The 26,654-nt window shown below is 39.7% G+C and overlaps 2 protein-coding genes across 2 annotated transcripts in view; both read right to left on the bottom strand.

The window, feature by feature from the left end:
• Positions 1-8,461, bottom strand: part of LOC140338950 (uncharacterized) — an 11,560-nt gene extending 3,099 nt beyond the window's left edge. The window contains exons 1-8 of the mRNA XM_072423289.1: positions 7,617-8,461; positions 7,412-7,506; positions 7,245-7,305; positions 1,579-2,778; positions 1,394-1,468; positions 1,180-1,277; positions 882-1,100; positions 636-777 (exon numbers count right to left, since the gene is read on the bottom strand). Of these exons, the coding sequence (XP_072279390.1) occupies positions 636-777; positions 882-1,100; positions 1,180-1,277; positions 1,394-1,468; positions 1,579-2,778; positions 7,245-7,305; positions 7,412-7,506; positions 7,617-7,701 (1,975 nt within the window). The 5' untranslated portion in view covers positions 7,702-8,461. The remainder of the gene's footprint in view (positions 1-635; positions 778-881; positions 1,101-1,179; positions 1,278-1,393; positions 1,469-1,578; positions 2,779-7,244; positions 7,306-7,411; positions 7,507-7,616) is intronic.
• A 2,073-nt stretch (positions 8,462-10,534) lies between these two features.
• Positions 10,535-26,654, bottom strand: part of LOC140339075 (uncharacterized) — a gene marked incomplete in the record, with an annotated part of 48,685 nt that continues 32,565 nt past the window's right edge. Inside the window, 2 exon segments of the mRNA XM_072423623.1 lie at positions 10,535-11,486; positions 18,237-19,378. Coding sequence (XP_072279724.1) covers positions 10,800-11,486; positions 18,237-19,378 — 1,829 coding nt within the window.

Below are 26,654 nucleotides of genomic sequence, written 5' to 3'. Positions count from 1 at the left end.
GACATGACATTATATTGAGGAATGGAGATGGACCTCTCATATGGTTTACAGTATCTCCTCCTCATTTGTTGGGGACATGACGTTATATTGAAGAATGTAGATTGACCTTTCATATGGTGTACAGTATCTCCTCCTCATTTGTTGCAGACATGACATTATATTGAGGAATGAAGATGGACCTCTCATATGGTTTACAGTATCTCCTCCTCATTTGTTGGGGACATGACGTTATATTGAGGAATGTAGATTGACCTTTCATATGGTGTACAGTATCTCCTCCTCATTTGTTGGGGACATGACATTATATTGAGGAATGGAGATGGACCTCTCATATGGTGTACAGTATCTCCTCCTCATTTGTTGGGGACATGACATTATATTGAGGAATGGAGATGGACCTTTCATATGTTGTACAGTATCTCCTCCTCATTTGTTGGGGACATGACGTTATATTGAGGAATAGAGATGGACCTTTCATATGTTGTACAGTATCTCCTCCTCATTTGTTGGGGACATGTCTTTATATTGAGGAATGGAGATGGACCTTTCATATGGTGTATGGTAACTCCTCCTCATTTGTTGGGGACATGACGTTATATTGAGGAATGGAGATCTTTCCATTCAGACATTGTTACCTCTGCAAAAATCTGAAGAAGATTGCCTCTCTTGAAAGGTCACTAACATCCCATCCTCTTTTATTGAAGTGTGTTCATGTTTCATATGTGTTTCTTCTACTTCCTCTTTAATGTCAACATTTATATTAGTTGAGTTATCACCCTGAAACCACAAAATGATGCAAAATAATTTGAGATTAATACTAGGAAAATGTTCAACAAGAGTTTAGTATCACTTTCTGGTTTTGGACGCTCAGTCCTATGTACCTGAAAATGGTGAGCGAGCTCCTGATCCTTCTGTGAGGAACCTTTGAAATACAAAGGGTGGGGACATCTCTCTGGTGGGTTTTGATACCTAGGTGCCTTCATCATGACATCCTTGTAAATATTGTTGTGTTCTTCTGGAAACTCTTCAGTCAAACTATATTCATCCTTCTCCTTTTTAGGTTCTTCTTTACCCACCTTAAAACCCGCAAGGTTTCCTCGCTGAATATACAATAAAACAATTATTGTAACGAACAAGCTTGCCTATAATTCATAACTACTAAGTATATTCATCATCTACCTGATAATGGTGAGGGATCTCCTGATCTTCCTGTGTGGAATCCCGGGAATACAGAGGACGGGGACATCTCTCTGGTGGGTTCCCATTACTGGATCCATCTGTAGGAAACACACACACTGACTGAATACATTGTCTCCATGTGTTTATCAGATGATGGGGGGTCTAGCTGGACCCTCTGTACTTCTCTCTACTTAACAATAAAATCATCTCTTACCTGATGATATCATGAGTGTCTGATTCACAAATGTTACATTCTCCTGCGCTTTCAAAATGAAACCTTCCTTGGACTCTAAAAAGCAAAAAGGATGTTTGGTCATGTGACTTATCTGGTGTGTAAGTGTTCATACTCTTTCAATAAACATTTACTGCATTATTGACAGAAAAAAAAAAGCTGCTCACCGATGTGTTTTCTCTGATGACTAATAAAGCGTCCTCTCTCTACAAAACCCTTCCCACATTCTAAACAAAAGAAGGGAAGGTCGCCAGTGTGTCTTCTCTGGTGCGCAGTAAGTACTCCTTTCTGAGTAAAACACTTTCCACATTCTGAACATGAAAAAGGACGCTCCCCTGTGTGAATTCTTAGATGAGCATCAATTGCGGCTTTATATGCAAACGATTTCCCACAGTACGTACATGGATAGGGGCGTTCACCTGTGTGTCTTCTCTGGTGGGTAAGGAGGTGTCCTTTTCGAAAGAAAGATTTGCTACAGGTTGCACATGAAAAAAGACGCTCCCCTGTGTGACTTTTTTGGTGTCTAAGAAGGTCCCCTCTATAGGTAAAACACTTGCTACATTCTGAACAAGCAAAAGGGCGCTCACCGGTGTGACTTCTTAAGTGTACAGTAAGTAACCTTTTCTGAATAAAACTTTTACCACATTCTGAACATGAATAAGGACGTTCACCTGTGTGACTTCTCTGGTGGATAACAAAAGCCGCTTTTTGGGCAAAAGATTTATCGCACTGCAAACATGAAAAAGGACGCTCTCCTGTGTGTTTTCTTTGATGGGAAAGGAGGTGACCTCTTCGGCTGAAAGATTTGTTGCATACTGAACATGAATAAGGACGCTCACCAGTGTGAATTCTCTGGTGTCTAAGAAGGTCTCCTTTCTGGGTGAAACTTTTCTCACACACTGGACAAGAAAAAGGTCGCTCCCCTGTGTGACTTCTCTGGTGTCTAAGGAGGTCCTGTTTGGAATGGAAACCTTTCCCACACTCGGCACATGGAAATGGAACCTCGGTATTGTTTGTCCTTAGATTGACAGGAAGGGATTTTGATTTTAAACTTTTATCAGTTTTAGAAGCTTTGGACTTTTTATTATCTTCAAGTGAAACATTTTCCAAGTTTCTGGAATTATTATAATTGAGTTTGACCAAGTCACAGGATTTTTTTTCCATAATTTGAGTTGTTGGCTGTACCGTTTTGGAATCAGTATGTGCCCTACTAGTGGAAGCTTGAGAATTGGAGAAAAGTGGTCGATTTTCAGAGGAAAGTGCAGAATGTATATGCTGAGCAACATGCTTGATGTCATTTTCTTCTTGCTTACAATTTGGAGAGGACATAAAATATGTGCTTGTGGTATTCTGATCATTATGTCCATCTGTTGGAAGAAAATATTTTACCATCAATAAAAGAATATTACCTATTTTGGCTTATCATTGATCAGTCTGGAATAAAGATGGACCATTCATATGGTGTACAGTATCTCCTCCACATTAGTTGGGGACATTATTATTATTATTACTAATAAACAGGATTTATATAGCGCCAACATAATACGCAGCGCTGTACATTAAATAGGGGTTGCAAATGACAGACTAATACAGACAGTGATACAGGAGGAGAGGACCCTGCACACACAATGATACAGTCACCATCCAGACACATCCCTTGTCTTTTACTGGATAATGTCCTAAAAATTCCCAGCATCGCTCACCTCTCCTGCCAACAGCTCAATGATCTTCCTGGTGATTTCTAGAATTTTCTTGCCATTGTTTGACCCTGGTGTCAGGAAGTGAGGTGACGGCACTGTCATTTTTACATGGTCACCAAACTTCAATGGAGGAAAATTCTGTTGTAAAAGATCAACACTGCTGTATTTTATTATTAGAGATGAGTGATGTCATGTAACCTCCAAAATCCTCCTCACCTCTCCAGTAAGCAGGGAGACAATCTCCAGGGTGAGGTTTAATATCCTCTCAGTCATGTAAATCTGGTCCTCGTCCATCATCATTGAGATGGTCAATACTTTTTCTGTAGTGTAATAATATATCAAACATTATACTATGATAAGAATAAAAAAATATATTCTCAGCAAAGTACCAAAGGCTTCTCACACACTAATATTCTACACTACAACATAACCTGTCAAGGAGATGAGTATATGTGTAAATAATGCCTTGCTGAAAAACTAAGGATGTCAATGGTCCTGGTGGGATTACTAAAGTCTGTGTAAGACACTCCTATAGGTAATAGGTTTGTCCTTGGCAATGTAGCTGGAAATTGGTAAATGGTTTCAGGGTAACATGATATCTTCATTACTTTGGACTCCCAAAAACACTTCCTGGGATTCTACTCATTACCTTTATTGCCCATTTATGTTTGTAGGCTTTCAATAAAACAGCAGTAAAGATTTATAGTTTCGCAACAAGTTATTCGTAAATTTTCTTTAAAAAGCATGTATTTAAATATGTGTATACTGTATAAAGAAAGAGAGAAACATAGTTTATATATTTTACTTTTTACAAAGACTATGGAGGATGTGGACAGACATGCGAGGGAAAGGGCAACATTACTGGGTGTAAATATAAAATAATATCTTACTACCTTCTATGCTGTCAGATACAAAGATGTCTCCTATTTCCCTCTAACTCTCCTTTCACATTTTAACTTCCGGTCTGCCCCTAACGTCACTCACCTTACATCATTTCCTGTCTGCTCTAGATCACTTCCTGTCTGTTTCTCACATCACTTTCTGTTGCACTGTCCTTACAGATTGTGAGATCACCACTTTGTGACAAATAGAGGAACTGCATGCTTTATAGTTTAACCTCCTGGGCGGTTCATTTCTGTCTGGATTTATATGTCTAAAATCGGTACATTGACTTTCATGAAAATTTATTTTACATTGTAGGCCTGTAATTCTTAAGCATAACGCACCGAAATATGTCCAATATTTGATAAATTTAGCCCCCCTGACAGTGATCTCAAATGTGTCTCGGGGTGCATTTTAAGTACCAAAAGCGGTAATCCCAGCCACATTTGGGGTAGCAAAAAAAAATCCTACGTGCCCCAACCCCCCCCCCCCCCTCCAGATTCAGCCGCATCCACCAGCGAACCCCGGACGGCTTCTGCTTCTCGTCCTCCGCACAATCGAAGCGTTGGTACACTTTAAAATATTGATCACAGTAAAAAAAGTTATAAAAAAAATCCAAATATTAAATACAAAAGTTTATGCTATTATTTTATTGTATTGGACAAATTTGATTTTTTTTAATTTTTTTTATAAAATTATCAAATTCATTATTTTTTTAATTATAATTATTTATTATATTTTAATGTATGATTTGTGATTTGTGTTTCAATCTTATCATACCTGGGGGTTATTGCTAAGAATATATATATGTTACTGCTTGTGTTGGTTATGCATAATTAATGTGACATCCCATCAATATTACATACTGTATTTAGTCGGATTAAAAAAATACAGAAGTCTATCAAGTTCAACCACTAGGGAATAAACATATCCCAGATAAAAAAAAAACCCTATAGACATCCTGTCAGTGCATTCTGTTTTAACACAAGAATCCACACTGTGTAGCAAATTGAGGAACTGCAATCTTCGTGTCATAGTATAATACACGCACGCTTCTACAACTTGTGCTGGATATTAGGTGACTCCTGGTAAACTTAATCACAATGGATCCAGATAATCTCTGTAGACCGATGGGTTGGGTGTCCAGTATATGTTGACTTGAACTTCAGCCATGTGTGAAGCATAACAAGAGCTATTGCTGTGATTCGGTATACATAAGTTGGTGCTCGGTGTATTGCAGGTGGTAGCAGATGGTGGATTCTGTATTTTGTATAGAGACCTATGGGGCTTGTGTTCCCAATGTGCACTTGGATCTTCCACTGTAGTCTGGCAGGGCATTGGTCTTGGTGATTGCTGAAGTGTTAAAACAACTGACAGTCTCCCCATTTATCGAGGACTTTATTGGCAAGACTTCTACACTGCAGGGCTCTATTCATTATGAGGAGTTTCCACCACCCCTGTACAAAGTTTCTGGGTTAGTAAACCTGTTGTGCTGATTAGGAAGAGTTCCTACTATCCCTGTATTGGGTTTCCATGTCTGTACACCTGTTGCTGAAGATTTATTACCTGACCCATGATTTCCCAGTTTTATTTTCTACTAGATAAACATACTGCTCATTGGCACCTTATCATTGCTGTCACCTGTCCTGGTCAATAAATAACCATAACCACTTACTTACCACTCAGCTCTTGGCAGAATGTACCCAGCACCCTTATCTGGATGCAATGTAAATTATATTTATTTTATGCTCAGCATCATGTGTGCTTCCCCACAGGGGTGACATGAAGAATGGAAAGGTCAGGTTAGGTGAATCAGGAGAATGTGATGTTTATTACATGAAACCAAACCAAAGATCTCATACCAAACCATTGGCTAGAAGATACAGCATATCACTATAATAATGTATCAGATATAAACATCCTCCAGAATTTGAACATTCAGTGCCTTCATCTGGCAGCCTTATACACATGAAGTGTCCGATATGTTAAAAAAAAGTTTCCATATGTTCAATAAAAAGAAGATATTATTGTCTGTTTTGAATGTACAAGTCTTAAACATGTACTGACAGTCATGAAGGGAGCTCATTCAACCAGCAAGTCAAGGGGCACCAGGCACTACAAACATAAGGCAGGATCCTCACCCATGTGTGTCTTCTGGTGGGTAAGAAGGTGTCCTTTTTGAACAAAAGATTTGCCACACTTGGAGCAAGGATAAGGACGTTCACCCGTGTGGCGTCTTTGGTGTGCAGTAAGTACTCCTTTTTGAGTAAAACTTTTGCCACACTCTGAACACGTAAAAGGTCGCTCACCCGTGTGAATTCTCCGATGTCTTATAAGGTCTCCATTCTGAGTGAAACTTTTACCACAGTCTGAGCATGAGAAAGGACGCTCACCCGTGTGTCTTCTACTGTGGGCCAAAAGGTCTCCTTTCAGAGTAAAACATTTTCCACATTCTGAGCACGAATAAGGACGCACACCCGTGTGAATTCGCTGGTGTCTAAGAAGACCTCCTTTCTGTGAGAAACTTTTCCCGCACTCCGAACAAGGAAATGGAACAGTTTGTTTGTGCATCATTAAATCTACAGAAGTCACTGAATTAGATAAACAATATTTATCAAAGTTGGGTGATGCTAACATTTTATTCCCTGTGTGTGGAACTGAATTTAAAGTACCAGAAGAAGATCCCAGAAGATTAGAATTCTCAAAGGATCTATTTGTAATATGAGGTCCTGGGTGGGTATTTTTAAAAACAGTTTGTGACATAACTCTAGAATCCTCAGGAGTAGAGAGATTTGATACTGTATTGTCATAGTTCTCTTCTGAGGAGCATTGCATGACATCAAGATCTTCTGTTTTATAATCTGAAAATAAAATTAATTGAAGCATGGTATTTATTAAGATACCCCCTCATTTGTTGGGATCACAACAATTTATGGAGGAATAGGAATAAACCTTCCATACGGTGTACAGTTTTGAGGAATGGAGATGGACCTTTCATATGGTGTACTGTATCTCCTCCTCATTTGTTGGGGACATGACGTTATACTGAGTAATGGAGATGGACCTTTCATATGGTGTACAGTATCTCCTCCTCATTTGTTGGGGTTAAGGAATGGAGATGAAAAGTAAAATGTGTTCATAAACGGTTTCTCACTAAAACCGGTATATCGCTAATGTGCAGATATTTAGGGGAGATTGCTCCCTTTTTCATTTGCTAATTCCAACCTCTTCCACAGACTTCTGCTGATTACCTCTCCCATATGTCTCCTCTTCTTCCTCTTTAACTTCATTTTTTATGTAAATTGGTTCAGTCTACAATTTAAAAATATGACATGTGAGCTTGATTATTATGAGACTACAAACGGTAATATACCTATCTAGAATCACATTTAAGTTCTACATGAGCAGTTCCACCTACCTCGAGGTGAGGGGTGGTGTCATCTTCCTGTTTGAAATCCTGGAAATAAGGAGGACCAATATATCTTTCTGGTGGGTTCCTGTTACTGGTTCCATCTGTAGGAAACACACACACTGACTGAATACATTGTCTCTATGTGTTTATCAGATGATGGGGGATCTATCCTCCGTACTGCTCTCTCCTTTACAAAAAAGTCTCCTCTTACCCGGTGATGTGGGAGGCGGTTTATTCTCCATCATGACGTACTTGTAAAGGTCCTTGTGTCCTTCTAAATACTCCCACTCCTCCATGGAGAAATAGACAGTCACATCCTGACACCTTATAGGAACCGGACACGCACAATGATACAGTCACCATCCAGACACATCCCATAATAACCTCCCAAAATTCCCGGCTCACCTCTCCTGTGAGCAGCTCAATGATCCTGTGGGTGACCTCTATTATATTCGTTTCTTTCTTTCATGTGTCAGGGCAGGAGATGGGAATAAACTGTGCAAATGAATGTTGAATGTAAGTCATTTATCATGTCTTTTCCTAATTATTTCACAAGTCTGTACAAGAAGAAACACAAAGTAAAACTGTGAGTATTCTCGAATCCTTGTCACAAGTCATGTCTGTGTTATAAGTGATGTCATATGACCTTCCAAAATCCTCCTCACTTCTCTGGTCATCAGATACAGGATCTTCAGGGTGAGGTTTAATAACATTTTAGTCATGTGATCCTCATACATCCCCTCTGGGACGGTCGTGTAATCTTCACAGGACACGCCTCTTTGTGCGATGAGTAGTAAACTGAATATAATTGAGCTAAAGGCACTGGACTAATTTGTCTCATTAATTTCATTCTAGTTGATTGTTGAGTTAGTTGTTGTCTAAATCCACTGAAGGCAGTGAGTGTTGCCTGCAGAATACAGTGGGAGATATCACCATTTGTATCCTTATTTATTATAATTTATGTTTGTACCAGGATATTACTGTGTATAACGTTACACTGGTATTTTTTCTATTCCACAGTTGGCTCACTGGTTAGCACTCGGTCACAGGTTGGTATGCCGGCCCGGTAAATCTCGTTCTAAAAGGAATTTGTGTGTTGTCCCTGTATCTGCATTGGTTTACTGCGGGTAATATTTCTGCTCTATATAAATATTGGCTTAATAATAATATATAGATATTCCTTATTGGTTTAGCATTATAAGAAAAAATTACATCAAACTGACTATGGAGGAAGAGGAGGGACATGACAGAAGGTTACAGAGTATAAAAATAAAATAATAGCTCATTACCTTCTCTTTTTCCAGCTCCAGGAAAGTCTACTCTCTACTTCCTCTCATTTAACCTTTCTCCCGGAAGTTTATATGTATAATAACATCACTTCCTGTCTTTATATGACATCATTTCCTGTCCTGTGTACTATAGAGCATGCTATGATAGTTACCACCTTGTGACGAATAGAGGAACTGCATTCATCTTCCTTTACAGTTTTTAATTGGAACTAAAGAAGCCGGGTTCCCCTGCCCCCTTCCTTCCATATTTCTCTTACCCTTTTCTTCCTTCCATCCATGTACTCCATTCCTACGTTTGGTAATATAGGTGCGACAGGTAAGTCCACAATTGTGAACGTCATTCTATTATAACACTACTAGATTGTAAGCCCTTCGGGGCAGGGTCCTCTCCTCCTGTATCACTGTCTGTATTCGTCTGTCATTTGCAACCCCTATTTAATGTACAGCGCTGCGTAATATGTTGGCACTATATAAATCCTGTTTAATAATATTAATAATAATAACAGCAAGGCATACAAAGAAAGTGACAGATTTATTGCCATTGGCAAAGTGTAAGTAATAAGGTTGAAAATTGATATGGATTAGTAAAATAATAGGAAATGAATCTTAATATTTGTCAATAATCATCACATTTAATCCCGGAATAAAAAATAATGCCTCATAGTAAATGGTATTAGGTAATGAGGTTTGTTAACCTGAAGGTAGGTGCGGAGACACAAAGCATTATTTGATTCGATGAAATGTATCACCCACCTATGGTATGTATAAATATGGAGTAACTCTTGCAATAAATCAAAGCAGCATTAGAAATATACCCTGCTGTCTTCTCCTACAATCATAATCTGTTATAAGCCGCTGACATCTTTGTATTTCCAGGAAAAATATTCGAACCCTGACAGTGGGACACAAACAACTGCCGAGCACTGAAGAGAGAAAAATGCTGGTACACTGAATGAAGTGAGTAGTGACAGATCTTCTTTTAGCCTATTTTAATACAATTGCTATCTACACAAAATATGCTGAACAACAGTCTGAGGACTTCATCATAAGTGAAGCCGACATAGCAACCAGTAACTGTCAATCACAGTTAGTCAGAAGGATGTAATGTACAGCACAGTATATAGGACGCAATAGTCAGAAGGATGTATTGTACAAACATAGCTTACAGGCTGCAGAGGTTCAAAAGATGTAATGTACAACAAAAATCACATGGTGCCAGGGGTCAGGAGGATGTAATGTACAACAAAACTTACAGGGTGCAGTTATCTAAAAGATGTACAGCACAGCTCACAGGGAGCAATGATCACAAAGATATAATGTACACTACAGATTTCAGGGTGCAGGGGTCAGGAAAATGTAACATAAATGACAGTTTACATGTTGCAGAGGTCAGAAAGATGTTATGTATAGCACACCCCACAGGGTGCAGGGGTCAGGAGGATGGTATGTACAGCACAGGCCAAAGGTGCAGAGGTCAGGAGGATGAAATGTACAGCATAGCTTGCAGGGGTCAGGAGGATATAATGTAAATGACAGTTTACATGGTGCAGTGGTCTGAAGGATGTAATGTACAGCACACAACTCCAAATGTTCCCTGAAAAGGCGACTACGGCTCTTTTTGTTTTTTTCATCAGAGACAGGGAATTATAACGAGAACTCTGAATAAACAGTGTGAATAATATGTAGGACATTTCCAGGGACGGACAGACAGACCCCCCCCCACTAATATATGGACAATAATATAATTGCATACAGTGCACAGAAGTCTGTGCAGGAAGTCATTCATCATATACAAGAAAACACTTTTGTATTAAACACAAGAAAAAAATCAGACATCGACTGAAGGTTTTTTTTTGTTTTTATTCAAAAGTCATACAGTATATGTCTAATTCTAAACTAGAGTAAACTTTCCTTGCCGTTGACTAGTAAAATGGCCTCCCTCTGACCACCATTACCATGTACCCCCACACTTTTTATTTACTCCACTGTTGACAACACCATTGGCTGATATGTGTCACCTGACACCTAAAGTCATATTTGATTTCAATTAAAAAATGTACACACAGAAAGAAGCTGGCCTGTGTGACTTTCAGCACGCTAAACCATTACAAAGGTTTTTCCCCCGTGTGAGTCATCCGGTGTAGAAGAAGATTTTCTTTCCGAGTAAAGCATTTCTCACAGTCTGAACATGAAAATGGGCGTTCAGATCTGTGACTTCTCTCATGTCTCTGAAGATTTTCTTTGCGAGTAAAGCTTTTCCCGCACTCTGAACACGAGAAAGGATGCTCGGCTGTGTGACTGCTCTGATGTCTATGAAGATTTTCTTTCCGAGTAAAACACTTGCCACACACTGTACATGAAAAAGGATACCTACCCGTGTGGATTTTCTGGTGTGTAATAAAAGTTTCTTTCTGATTAAAAGTTTGGCCACACTCTGAACATATATAAGGTCCAGAATGAATTTTCTGATGTATAACAAGCTTTTCTTTACGAGTAAAACATTTCCCACACTCCAAACAGGGGAAAGGACGCTCACCTGTGTGAATTCTCTGGTGCGCCTGAAGGTTTTCTTTTTGTGTCAAACTTTTTCCGCATTCTTGACACGAAAAAGGTCGCTCCCCTGTGTGAACTCTTTGGTGGTCCACTAGTACACATTTCTGAGTGAAACGTTTTCCACACTCTGTACATGCAAAAGGACGCTCACCCGTGTGACATCTCTGATGGACAATAAGGTTTCGTTTCCTTCTAAAACATTTCATGCACTCAGAACACTGAAATGGACGCTCGCTTGTTGGTGTCTGGTGTTGTAAAGCAATAGATGATCCTAATAAAACACTTTGATTAGATTCTGAAGTTGTATCTGCATAACCTGATGATAATCTGTGGGGATGAGATTTTTCAGAAGATCCGTCCACACTCAGAAGATCTGCACTGACTTTCGTGGGAAGGTTATGTGAAGTATCCAAAGAGTCTTCAAGCTTAATGGAGGGCAATGATCTGTCCGCACAGTGCTGTCTGTGGTGTGTATCCGGAGATGCTCCTGGAGAACAATGCGTCACATCATTGTCTACTATGGTACAATCCAAACCCACTGAGGAATTCCAGACATAACATCCATCTGTGTAACAAGAGAACTCTAATATTATACAATCCCATCATTTGTTCACAATTAATAGTCAGAAGTCATGTGTTGGTCTCATGATCATCAGATTTATAGAAGACGCACAACATCAGTATAGCAACATACAGGAATGGAGATGGACCTTTGGTTATAGACCTTTCATATGGTGTACAGTATCTCCTCCTCATTTGTTGGGGACATGACGTTATATTGAGGAATGGAGATGGACCTTTGGGGACATGACGTTATATTGAGGAATGGAGATGGACCTCTCATATGGTGTACAGTATCTCCTCATTTGTTGGTGACAGCATGTGTTCAGTATAGTTGATAAGAACAATAAATCCTCATCAAAACATTGAAAATAATACAAATCTCAACTTTGCTGCCTTACACTTGTTACAGTAAAAGTTTACAAAAATGAGGTCTCCCTCTGTATTTAGTGCTGATAACTTACCTGTTCCACTATCTACAGAAGATTCGTCTTTAATCCTTACTATCATTTCAGCCGTCTTCATAGACTGATGATCACTTCCCAAATATGTCTTTTCGTCTTCCTCTTTAACTTCAATTTTTATATCAATCAGTTCTTCATCCTAAACCAATTACATAATTGAAACTAAGATCTTTAAAACGTAGTTGTTAACAAACTGAGGCTTAGTACAAACATGCAAGTTTGGAGTCACTTTTGTGCTTAAGATTATTTGCTCCACCTACCTGAGGATGGTGAGGGATCTCCTGACTTTTTCGTGTGGAATCCTGGGAATACAAAGGCCTGGGGCATCTCTCTGCTGAGTTTACATTACTAGGTGGCTCTGTCAAGACCTCCTTGTAGTGATTTTTGCATCGTTCTGAAAATTCCTCATGAAATCCACTTTCATTTTCCTCCTCTTTAACAATAATATTATAACCCCCGAGGTTTCCATTCTGAATATACAAAAAAACAACCATTGTAACAAAAAATCTTGTGTGTAAAAAAAATAAAACACTGATAATAGTTATCTATGTACCTGAAAATGGTGAGGGATCTCCTGATGTTCCTGACTGGAATCCCGGGAATACAGAGGCCGGGAACATCTCTCTGGTGGGTTTCCATCATTGGAATGCTTCATCATAATGTCCTTGTGTCCTTCTGAAACTCCTCTTACCCGGTGATGTGAGGGTCTGGTGGTCCTCCATCATGACGTCCTTGTAGAGGTCCTTGTGTCCTTCTAAATACTCCCACTCCTCCATGGAGAAATAGACCATGACATCCTGACACCTTATAGGAACCTGACACACACAATGATACAGTCACCATCCAGACACATCCCATAATAATCTCCCAGAATTCCCAGCACTGCTCACTTCTCCGGTAAGCAGGTCAATGATCTTCTGTGTGACTTTGAGAATGTTCTTCCTGTTGTATGTCCCAGGTGTCAGGGAACAAGGTTGCAGAGGATGGGTGTTGGTTGAGAGTTGCTTGTTAGTTTTCTTTCTCACAACTTCAAAATCCTAACTAAAACAGACACCAACGATTATCTTTGTGTAGTCTTTTAGAATTCTCCTAACCTCTCTGGTCAGGTCTGTGTTTTATTAGGAAGGATGTCATGCGATATCCCAGAATCCTTCCCACCTCTCTCGTCAGTAGACGCAAGATCTCCAAGGTGAGTTTTATTATCTTTTCATTCATCTGACTTTTTTCCTGGTCCATGCTCCAGGAGGTGGTCATGTGACTTTTACAGGACACATCATCCTGGTGATAAATTACAGACTGAGAACACATCTGGACTGTAAAACTTGGGGGAACCCCGAAAGAGAAAATGACAGGTATGGAGCACTCTGCATGGCCCGGATAGCTTCCTATACACTGCTATTAGCACAACTGAAACTGTGCATGCCAAAACAATCAATCTTCTGCTTCTTCAATACATTTTGTCTTAATTGTTAGTGATTGGTTGGTATCCAACAATATCTCAGAGGAGTCCTTCATGAGTGCCTATAGTACATATACTAGGTAATGTCTGTGTAGATAAATAAAAGGGAACTCTCCGAATTCTGCTTAACAAAAGAAAAAGCTTCTTCTTAAGGCAACTGAGAGTTCAGATTGGTTTTGCATGAACTGGTCAACTGGAGAAAGTCAGTATTGATGCTTCAGACACACAGCGGAAGAGAAGAGTCAAGAAGATATATGGGCTGTAATGATACCCTGCTTTACTCCATGTATTATTCCATTGCCTTTTTGGCTCCCCGTGTATTTTAGGGGTGGCCATACTATTCCATTGTCAGCACATTGGCTGTATGAGTGCCCATTTGATGCCCTTATCTTCCCACATCCAAACATTGGTGGCTTAGCCATCATCATATTAGATTGCAGACCATTGTAATGATATTGTAACAGTGGCCCATTCATTGGCCATGCTTTCTAACAACTGTTTGTGATGTTCTTTTTCTCGATGATTTGTCATACCATAATAATATATATAAAATCCTCAGCAACCTCAGCATCAAATCACTCTGAAACACCGTGAAGAGTGCAATATTTCCCTAAATGAGCCAACAAGCGTTAAGAGCACCAATATGATCCCTATGTTTCCTAAAGAAGTCTCTGCGTGACACCCCTCCCCCACATTGCACAAGATCCAAAAATCCCCAAATATGAAGATAAAAATCATAATATATAATTCACCTTTACATCACTGTAACTATATCCTAGGTATGTGCAAAGTCACCTATTGTTAGGTTTACACACACACACAATATGAATGGGAGTGATAGTAAAATAAAATATCTTATTACCTCCCCTACTGCCAATTCTGGCATTGTCTCCTTTCTGCTTGCTCTCAGCTCACCTCCCACCCGGAACTTCCTGTTTATCTGTGACATCACTTCCTCTCTGCAGTTTCCTTGTGTCCTGGTCTTTTCAGTTTAAGTAGGCTTGCCATCTTGTGGATAATAGAGGAACTGCAGGCTGTATTCCAACATTGGCTCTGATCTATCAAAGCTCTCCAAGGCTGAAGAGGATACACTTTAATCAGTAAAGCAGGATGATCCAGCAAACCTGGAAATGGTTTCTTAAAAGTCACTTTCTATTAGCACCCACCTACTAGATTGTAAGCTCTTCGGGCAGGGTCCTCTCCTCCTGTATCACTGTCTGTTTTAGTCTGTCATTTGTAACCCCTATTTAATTGTACAGTGCTGCGTAATATGTTGGTGCTATATAAATCCTGTTTATTAATAATATTAATAATAATAATATTAGCAAATGTTTTCGATCCTAAGCCACATCCATTCCAGGTTTGCTGGATCACCCAGCCTTACTGATTAAAGTGTATCTTCTCCAGCCTTGGAGAGCTTTAATAATTTGGACCTATTGTATGGAAAGAGCATACATAAGTTTGTGTTGAAAGTTACATTTCAAAAAAAAATAGTAGTGCACTATTTAGGGGTTTTCCTCATTAATGTGTTTGGGGGATGGGACTTGTTTTTAATAAGAAATTAAATCCTACATATAGAATTGGTTTCTTCAGAAATAAAAAAAAAAGGAAAAGGATGGGGAACATAGGTGGTGTAATGTGGACAAAGAAGGGGTCTTCAGAGGCGGAAGTCTTAACTCTAAATGAAGAATTACACAAACAACTACGAACCCACGACTAACCCCATCCTCAGGTTGTGCATAACAGTCTTTAAGCTGCAAAATCCTCCTATATTGCACTCAATTAATTGATCACCTCTCTAGTCAGTGTAACGTGGTGTTTTAAAGAGACATTAAGGACAGACACAACTGTGATCTCTCAATTCCCCTGAAGAAGCCCTCGCTGGGCGAAACGCTTCGGGTACCAGAGATATACTCTGTCACTGTATATACATGTCTATTTTGCTCACCAAATATACACCCGTCATAATCCTGGTAGAAATTTGTTGGAACTAGGTCCTAGCACAGATGAGCTATGTCTAGAAGTAGACGCAAAACTAAATAAATCACTTACACACAATCTATCCCTATGCGATAAAAAGCCTGTCTTTTCTTCTCTCCTTCCTTTTGATTACTTAAACCCAGCACAAATATTTTTGTATTTATCATATTTTCTTCCTATGGGTAGAACATACATACCGTCTCTTAACATTCTCTTACAGAGACATATTTATTGTCATCCCAAGCCTCCTACACAACAGGTCTATGACTATCCTGCAATGTCCCAGCAATACCCCCACATACCTGCATACTTAGGCAAGACTTGTTCAGAAGTTCATATTAGTTCAATACCACGATTGACCCAAGACTCTAAGATGTGTTTAGCAGATGATTATGCTGTGATCAGAACCCTCTACTCCCAGCAGGAATATAGCAATGGGCAAATGTAACTAAAGGAGGTTTTGGGTCATTGTGCTATTGCTTCTGCCACATTCTTATCATTCATCCTTGGATCAATCCATGCTACTGTTCAACCACCTGAGACCTGTTAACCACCAGGTCCATAATGCTATCTGTGCTCTGTTTGGCCTGAAAGCAATAACTTAGACAGATCTAGGCAGCACAGAAATTAATCTTTATCAGTATTAACAGTAACAGTTGATCCATAGTCACATGACCAAATTTGGTTTTTGTTGGAAGGGGAAGTGAAGCTTGTAACTCATAAGGAGGTGCGAGGACTACAGATGAGGAGTGAGACCAGGAAGAAGAGCAAAGAGCAGAGAATATAGGATTCCTATGGAAATGTAAGATTTCATTTTCTTTCTTTTTAATAAATTAAAATTTTAAATTGTATAAAATTCTGTTTTCATTTTGTCATTATGTGGCACTGAGTGTGGATTAATGAAAAAAAAAATGTAAACAATTGTAGCATCAGGCTGCAAAATAAGGTGAAGGGGGTCCAAATGCATTCTGGAGCCTGTCTACATGGAAATACAAGAAACATACACATGTAAATCATCAACACCTCCAAGCTCTGGAATATTCTGTATTATTACATTTTATTAAACCAATTTAAATAATTAAACCATGTCATAGAAAGATAAACGTTTCAGACCTCCAATAAGGCAGCTTTCTTGAAACATAGAACAATAGTCTACTAAATACAGAAAAACTTCTCCATCCCTATGAATAGTGCACAGGTCTCCTCTGACTACAATAAAGTTTTACAATGTCCTTCTACACGGTCCACACCTCTTTACATCATGAGATGGTTTAGAAAGGTCCCCATCTACTCTCATGTTCTGATTTTCTACATCTTCCCGAACACTCCTATCATCAGATGATTTAGGAAGGTCTCTGTCTTCTTTTTTGTCATTCATCTCCTCCACCATTTACATTGTGAAGATGATCTGGGAAGGCCCTCACCCTCTCTCGTGTTCTGATCTTCTTTATCTTCCCCACACCAGTCATAGTGTGAGATGTTTTAGAAAGGTCCCCATCTTCTCTCGTGTTCTGATCTTCTTTATCTTCCCCACACCAGTCATAGTGTGAGATGTTTTAGAAAGGTCCCCATCTTCTCTCGTGTTCTGATCTTCTTTATCTTCCCCAGCAGTCAAAGTGTGAAGTGATTTAGGGAGGTTCCAGTCCCTCAGTAATGTTCTAATCCTCCCCACCACCCACATTGGGAGATAATCTGGTAAGGTCCTCGTACTCTAATCTTCTACATCTCTCCCACCAGTCATAGTGTAAGATGTTTTGGAAAAGTCCCCATCTCTTGTGTTCTGATCTTCTTCATCCTCCCAACCAGTCATAGTGTGAGGTGATTTAGGGAGGTTCCAGTCCTCAGTAGTGTTCTAATATTCTTCATCTTCCCCACCAGTAATAGTGTGAGGTGATTTAGGGAGGTTCCAGTCCTCAGTGGTGTTCTAATATTCTTCATCTTCCCCACCACTTGCATTGTGAGATAATCTGGGAAGGTCCTAGTACCCTAATCTTCTACATCTCTCCCACCAGTCATAGTGTGAGATGGTTTAGAAAAGGTCCCCATCTCCTCTCGTGTTCTGATCTTCTTCCCCAGCAGTCATAGTGTGAGGTGATTTAGGGAGGTTCCAGTCCTCAGCCGTGTCCTGATCTTCATCTCCTCCACTATACATATCAGGAGATGGTCCCTATTGTCTTGTGTCCTTATCTTCTACATGTCCGGATTGATGTGGATAATTTGTCCTCCTTGTATGATGGGAGATTGAGTATTGCTTTGTAGATTTACTACGTTTATAAAGCAATCAAAGAAAATATGTAGCAAATTCTCTTCCTGTTCTTGATCACATAGCTGCTGAAGATTGAGATATGCCCCCAAATTCTGTTGTCACCAACAATGGTGGGTATGGACTTTAGTAATTCTGAATAAATTATATTTCCTTCAAAAAAATCAGTCCTGCCCTCAAAAAAAGGATGCTCTTGGCGTAAAAAGATGGATAAGTATACACCATTCGGTTTTATTAAACCCTAAAAAGGGTGATCGTCCATGTGAGTTTTTTGGTGCGATTTTAAGTGTTGTTTCCAAGTGAAAGTTTTCCCACACACAGAGCATAAAAAAGGGCGCTCGCCTGTGTGAGTTCTTTGGTGAACAAGAAGATGTTTTTTAAGAGTAAAACATTTCCCGCATTCTGAACAAGAAAAAGGACGCTCACCTGTGTGACTTTTCTGGTGGGTGAGAAGATTTTCTCTCAGAGAGAAACGTTTCCCGCACTCTGAACAATGATAAGGTCGCTCACCAGTGTGACTTCGCTGGTGTTTAAGAAGCCTTTCCTTTCGTGTAAAACAATTTCCACACTCTGCACATGAAAAAGGCCGCTCACCTGTGTGAGTTCTCTGGTGTTTACGAAGATCTCCTTTATGGGTGAAACCTTTACCACATTCAGGGCATGAAAACGGACGCTCACCTGTATGAGTTCTTTGGTGTGTAAGAAGATTTTCTTTCTGAGCAAAACTTTTCCCGCACTCAGAACATGAAAACGGGCGCTCACCAGTGTGACATCTTTGGTGCGTTAGAAGCCTTTCTTTACGAGTGAAGCATTTCCCGCACTCTGAACATGTAAAAGGACGCTCACCCGTGTGAGTTCTCTGATGTGTATGAAGGTTTTCCTTCTGAGTGAAACTTTTTCCACACTCTCTGCATGAATAAGGGCGCTCACCTGTGTGACTTCTCTGATGTGTATGAAGGTTTTCTTTCTGAGTGAAACTTTTGCCACACTCTGAACATGAAAAAGGACGCTCACCCGTGTGACTTCTCTGATGCACAATAAGGTTTCCTTTCATTCTAAAACATTTCACACACTCTGAACACTGAAATGGACGCTCACTTGTTGGTGTCTGGTGTACAGCAAAAGATGATCCTGAAAAGACACCTTGATTACCTTCAGAACAGAGAGACATATTATCTACATAGCTAGAAAAATTTCTGTGAGGATGAGAATTACCAGCAGATCCATCAACAGTGTCTGAGTTATCATAAAAGTCTTCAGGATTGGTGAAGGTCAATGATCTGTCTGCACAATACAGTCTGTCATGTGTATCCGGAGAATTCTGCATCATGCCACTGTCTACTGTGTCATAATCGCAAGACTGAATATCATCTCCCTCCCGAGTATTCCAGACATAGCGTCCATCTGTGGAAAAAAAGAATTCTTCTAATTTACAATCACATGATCAACGGATATGACAATGACAAACAAAACCGGCTACAACAGAATCATGAGGACCAATCTCCTCCTCTCCCATGTTTAGAAATGGAGATGGACCTTTCATATGGTGTACAGTATCTCCTATTCATTTGTTGGGACATGACATTATATTGGGGAATGGAGATGGACCTTTCATATGGTGTACAATGTTATTTTACGAATGAGGTAATGAGTTAGTTTACTTTGACCAGGGATGTTTTTGCTCTTATGCACTTTAGGTTAAGGTATAAGTATTTTAGATTTTGTAATTATGTATCTGTGTTTAAGAAGGTATTTTAGACCTTTATGGATATATGTATTGAGTGGATATCTTCAGATGGATCCCTGGACCGGCATGGCTATATAATTATATATTGAATTGATGGTGTCCCTAGTGAGACACTTTCACATCTTTGGCTCTGCCGGCCTTGGTGAAGGTTTAGCGGTGATACTTGTTATATAAATGATGTTTATGAATGGTACATCCAATGTCATTTACTAGGTTATGGTATTATTCTTACAGAATTATATTAGAGTAGTAAGTTTTGCCCGTGCGCGACTGCTGAAGCCCCGCCTTGAGTCGCCACTACCCCCGTATAGGCTAGCCGCCTAATAAGATGGCGTTCTAGGGTATTTTCCTACCCCTTAGGTGCTCAGTGTTGGATAGGATTGTAGCATTCCCATTTAACAAGAGCTTTGTCCTTTCATGTGTTTTTCCATTCCCCTTTTTTTTCCTTAATCTCCCTATTCCCCTCTCGTTTTTTTTTGAATTTGTAAATGTCTCAGCAACATTTTCAGGCCCAATCTTTTAGGATTCGTACCCTTAATGTGAAGGGACTAAATAGCCCTACTAAACGTTCTCAGTTACTATATGCACAATATAAGGCTAGAGTTCACATTCTTCTACTTCAAGAAACTCATAAAATTCCATCTTTATGTAACAGATATTAAATTACTTGCTATCATAGTTCCAATCCTGTTGCTAAAAGAGTGTATCTGTTGCATTTCATTAATCGCTTCTGATTCAGGTAGTTGAATCTTTCAGTGCTGTTCAGAGCAGATACCTATTCATTAGGGTAATTATTTGGGGTAAGAAGTATACAATAGCCTCCTTATATTCACCCAATTATCAACCATTAAATATTTAGACGCTCCTAGGGGATTTGCAGACGGAACTCATTGTGGGGGGCAGCCTTAATTTTGCCCTTGACCCTCGTATAGACACCTCAACAAAAAAAACCTCTGTATCTTACTCTAAATTGAATTTATTTCGTGCTAAATTATGTGAACTTAGATTATTAGATGTATGGCGCATTTTGCATCCTTCAGTTAAGGATTACACATTTTTTTTTAACCTGCACCAGGTATATTCACGTATAGATTGGCACCCTCTCTCCACCATCGACTCTTGTCCTTGGTCAGACCATGCATCTGTCACGGTCACTTTCCATCTCCCCCAGGTCATTTCCCAAAGGGTGAACGTGGCGGTGCAATGATTCATTATTTAAAGATCCTATTTGTGCCAGGGCAGTGGTTGATGCTATTACTAACTTTTTACAAAATCATTCTTCAGACTCCTCTCCCTATACAATGGGAGGCAATGGAGGCAGTTCTTCGAAGGGTCCTTATTCAGCTCAAGGTTTAAAGAGATTAGGTCGCAGGACATACAAAGCACATTGATTAAAATACGATTGGAGGTTTTACATAAACGAACTTTGTCTCCGGATACATTTTTAGAATTATCTTTAGCCAGGTCTCATCTTTTAGAGCTTTATGATTTAGCACACCAATGTTACAGAGATCGTTGTCGTAAAATGATATATCAAAATGGAGACAAATGTGGGAGATTGCTATCTAGGGGACTTCACCCTCTTACACCTACTACAAATGTATCATCAATCCGCACGGTTCAGGGAGATTTAACATCTATCCCCCAAGATATACTGCGAATATTTCATAAATATTATGCAGATTTATATTGTCTTGAACCCAATCTGGCCACACCATTTGCTCTTCAAAATTATATTAAAGAGACTGCTCTTCCAGTATTGGACCCCGAGGTTATGTCATTTTTAGAGGAAGAGGTAGCGTCAGCCATTAAAGCTACTTCGTCAGGGAAAAGCCCCGGCCCAGATGCATTCACACCGACGATTTATAAACGTCATACCCTTAATTTAGTCCCATTTAACATTATGTTCCAATTATAGACCCATCTCCCGTATTACCGTTGATGCTAAATCGTTTTCTAAAATTATTGCCAATAGCCTTAATACATATTTGCTTTATACATAAAGACCAGTTAGGATTTATTCTAGGGTGAGAGGCAAGGGACAATACCCTTCAAAGTATTCTCCTAATTCAACACCCCAAAGTGTCCAAGGTGCCCATGTTCCTACTTTCATCTTACCTTACCTTATCTAAATTATCGTCAGCTAGAGTAAGGATTAATGGCTCTTTATCCGATTCTTTTCGGATATCGAATAGTACTAAGCAGGGCTGTCCGTTATCACCTCTTTTATTTGCCCTGGTCATGGAACATCTTGCAGTACCCTTACAGAACAACCGGGATGTTAGAGGGGTCCAAATGTGTGAATACCATTACAAAATATCTTTATATGCTGATGAACTCTTGTTGTATATTACTTCTCTGCATACCACTATAGCTTCTGTATTAAAAGAATTTGAGATTTAGAGTCTTTAGTAATTTTAAAATTACCTTTTCTAAATCAGAGGTACTTATTGTCTCTTTAAACGCGATGCAGGAAGTGTCTATTAGTGTAAATACTTCCTTTAGAATCTGTAAAGAGGCAAACACCTTTTTTATTGCCCTCTAAACTGTTTCATCATAAGTATGTACCATTGTGTAGTAAGTTGCATTCCGACTTACAGAAATATAATTCTTTATCCCTTTCTTGGTTTGCGAGGATTAATACGTTAAAGATGGATGTTTTTCGCCGGCTTCTGTATATGTTTCAATCTGTGCCTATCTACGGAAAATACAATCTCTTTTTAGATGCTTTTTATGGAAAACTAGGTGCACTCGTTTAGCTTATCGTATTTGAACCATGTTTTATTAGGGTTTGATGCCTCCCTCTTGATCAACTATGGCTACTTTGTTTTATCTAACATATGATGGTTTCTAGAATGTTTATTTCCCTAGTGGTTTACTTTGGTGGTTTTACTTTTACATCTTCTTCTTCCTCACAACCTTTAAAGTTTTAAGGCAACTCAAATTCTCCATATTTCTAGATATAGAACCATGATTTCATCTGGCCACTGTCCCACAATAACAACTCCCTGAGCATTGTGATAACTTCCATTTATGTTAATTTTTATCATACATCAGCCATGTAAATCATCAAATCTACAGGAAAATATAAGTAAAATAGAAAAAGGCTGGCAAAAAATAAAATATATTTTCCTGTATGTTAAACAGCCTATGAAACCGAAGCATGGGTTTTCTGATGGGCCATTAGATGCGATTTTAGAGTGAAACATTTCCCACATTCTGAACATGAATAAGGACGCTCTCCCATGTGAATCTTCTGGTGTGTAAAGAGGTTTCCTTTGCGAGTGAAACTTTTCCCACACTCCGAACAAGAAAAAGGGTGTTCATCCCTGTGACTTCTCTGATGTGCAAGAAGGATTTCTTTCCGAGTGAAACATTTTCCACATTCAGAACATGAAAATGGACGCTCCCCCGTGTGTTTTCTTTGATGTGTAAGAAGGTTTTCTTTCTGTGTAAAACTTTTACCACACTCAGAACATAAATATGGCCGCTCACCTGTGTGGCTTCTCTGGTGTGTAAGAAGCCTTTCTTTCCGAGTGAAACATTTCCCGCACTCTACACATGAAAAGGGGCGCTCACCTGTGTGACTTCGCTGGTGTGTAAGCAGGTCTCCCCTCTGAGTGAAACTTTTTCCACACTCTGGGCATGCAAAAGGGCGTTCACCCCTGTGAATTCTCTTGTGTTCAGTAAGTATACTTTTCCAAGCAAAACTTTTTCCACATTCGGAACATGAAAATGGACGCTCACCGGTGTGAATTCTCTGATGCAAAACAAGATTTCGCTTGACTGGAAAACATTTCCGACACTCTGGGCACTGAAATGGACGATCGCTTGTTGGTGTCTGTTCTTCTACAGCAAGAGATGATCCTGATAAAACACCCTGAATAACTTTTGAACACATAGGTCTATCAGAAGATCCATCCACGGGATCCAGATAGACTTTGTTGGGAGCAGTATGTGAGTCTTCAGGATTGGTGGAGGCCAATGATCTTTCCCCACAGTACGGTCTGTGATGTGTATCTGGAGGAATGGGGATTGCTCCTGGAGAATTCTGCGTCATACCACTGTCTACTGTGTTAGAATCCAAAGACGGGATAACATTTCCCTCCGGGGTATTCCAGACATAGCATCCATCTATGGAAAAAAACTATTTTATTATACCATCACATCATTCCTTCCTGTTCTACAGTCATATGTTGGTCACAGGGTCTGCTGGTCCTCCATCATGACGCTTACTGATCAGTGACCTTGTTGGTAAGTTCTAACCATTTTAGGAAAGATGTCTTCCTCAAAACTATATAGCAGAATTATAGAAGGAAATAGCAATGTTTAATTATTACATATGAGTACCTCTCAAAAGACATAGAGGACTAGGATGGACTCGACAGGGGGAAATAAAATAATATGTTTTTACCTCCTCTATTTCCTGCAATGTCTCCTCTCTGCTTCCTCTCAGCTCACCTCTTACCCGGAACTTCCTGTCTTGGTCATTACATCACTTCCTCTTTTTACCTTCCCCTCAGTACCCCCTGGTGGTGAATATCAGAACTTCAGCCTCATACATAAAGGTATACTTGTATAGAAAGTTGTCTTCACCTAGGATTGTCAATACTTTTCAGCACAATGTACAGCCTATTTTGTTGTCTTTGAAAGATTTTCAGCTTTTTATTGCATAGACCAGCAACATCAAAGTGTGGGTCATGGCACAATCGCCTTTGGTAAAGTTCTGAGAATGATGAGGATACCATATCACAAAAGAAAATGCTCCATATACATGGTTGGAAAGTCACCTTGAAAGCATTCAGTATGTGTCTACTGGTAGAGATGGTGTGCAGTATGGTTTCCACCACAGGTCTAAGATGACTTTGTGCCCCAACTCTGCCCAATGTTCACCCGTCTCCGTTCCCCCTTCCTGCTGTCCACACTTTGATCCTGCAGACTGGGTCCTCCCTGCTTTTTCCTAACCCATCACCATCTAGCCCAGGGGCCTCCACCTCCTTGAGGGCCACATTCTGGTTGATTTTGGTTGATTCTATGACTTTTTGAACACCAGATCCTACTTCATATACCACTACTGAGTTTGGATTCTGGAGGACTAGAGAAAATGATCTCCAAATTCCAAAATCATCCGCTTCTTTCAGGCCCCTTCTCTTTAGTTCTTTGTCCTATGTACCCCATTCTCTACTTCTGATCTCTCTATGGAAAGTCTACTGTCTCTCATCTTTTCCACATCTCCAACCTCCCCTCCGAGATGCCACTGAAGCCCTCTACTACCTTCGTCAATACATGCCTGAAGTCCAAAACCCTCCTAAGGTGTGAGATCCCAATTGTTACCTGACCCAGTTCTTGCCAGCTGCCTGTCCCAGCCTCACCTCGTCATCCAACCTGCTGACCATGAGCTGTCTGCCTTGACCTCAGCTTGTCGTCTTCCATGTCTTCTTCTGAAATCCCAGCCTGCCTTACACCCACTAGCTAGCTACCCCAACATTGAACCTGTTCAATCCCAGTTATTTCTGGTGGGGAGAGCCTGGGGGCCATGACCTGGTGACGTCCCAGCCGCAAAGTATGATGGTGGCCACCAGGGTTACCAGCTCATCATCTAATGTGTGACTGTGGGGACAAAAGTGCTTTGATGACAGGTGAGCTTTCTTTTGTTAGACGACTTTTATGAGATTTGAGTCAAGTCAAAGCCAAACCTAACATAAAACATTTTCTTCTACAAAAAAAAAAAAATCAAGACTTGAAACTTGAAGCATGGTTTCCAAACTTTGTTCACACCTAAAACAAGAAAATGAACACTCCGATGTGCAAAAAAATGTGAGTAAAAAAATAAATAAAGGGTGCTCACATGTGTGACTCCTTTTGATGTCTTGAAGAGCTGATTTTCTTTTAAAACTTTTCCCACAATGAAGACCCTATTAAAAAAATAAAACTTTTCCCACACTCTGAACAGGAATAAGGGTGTTCATCTGTGTGAATCCTTTGATGCCTAGTAATAATTGAACTGGTTGTGTAACTTGTGCCACACTCTAAACAGGAGAAGGGATTCCTATGTATGTGAAACATTTTTCACACCCTGAACATAAGGAAGCTCACCGATGTGTGTTCTCTGGTGTGCAAAAAGGTTTACTTTATGATTAAAACTTTCCCACATTCTGAACAAGAATAAGGTTGTTCACCTGTGTGAATATTTTGATGCCTATTAAGACCTGATCTAGTAGTGTAACTTTTGCTACACTCTAAAAAGGAGTATGGATTATTGGCTTGGTGAATTTTCTGGTGAACAGTCAGTAGTGCTTTAATAATGAAGCTTTTCCCACACCCATAAAAATGTGTGAACTCTCTGGTGTATACAAAGTTTACTTTTGTCAGTGAAACCTTTCCACATTCTGAACATGGAAAAGGAAGTTCTCCTGTATGACTTCTCTGATGTGTAAGCAGGTCCCCTCTCTGACTGTAACTTTTCCCACATTCAAAACATGAAAAAGGGCATTCGCCTGTGTAAGTTTTCTGGTGATCTTCTGGTGAGTACATTTTTCCGAGAAAAACTTTTCCCATGCGAAAACGGATGTTCACCCGTGTGATCTTCCTGGTGAATTTGAAGGTGGTCCCTACGTTTGAAAGTTTTCACACTCTGACTAAGAAAATGGATGCTCACCTTGGTGAATTTTTTCGTGTGCAAGAAAATCGTCATTGTGAGTGAAACATTCCCCACATTTTGAACATGAAAGTGGATGCTCTTGTGTGAGTTTTTTTTTTTCATAAACAAATGAGCCTGATGAAACACATTTCTGAACTTTAAAACCTAAAATAAGCAAAGGTGGGATCAGGCACTTCATAAGGTTGGGTAAAAGTATCTTCTTATTTGTTGGGAACATGACGTTATATTGAGGAATGGAGATGGACCTTTCATATGGTGTACAGTATCTCCTC

The sequence above is a fragment of the Pyxicephalus adspersus genome, chromosome 10 (assembly GCF_032062135.1).
Source record: "Pyxicephalus adspersus chromosome 10, UCB_Pads_2.0, whole genome shotgun sequence".
NCBI lineage: Eukaryota > Metazoa > Chordata > Amphibia > Anura > Pyxicephalidae > Pyxicephalus > Pyxicephalus adspersus.
This window is presented reverse-complemented; position numbering and strand designations above follow the sequence as displayed.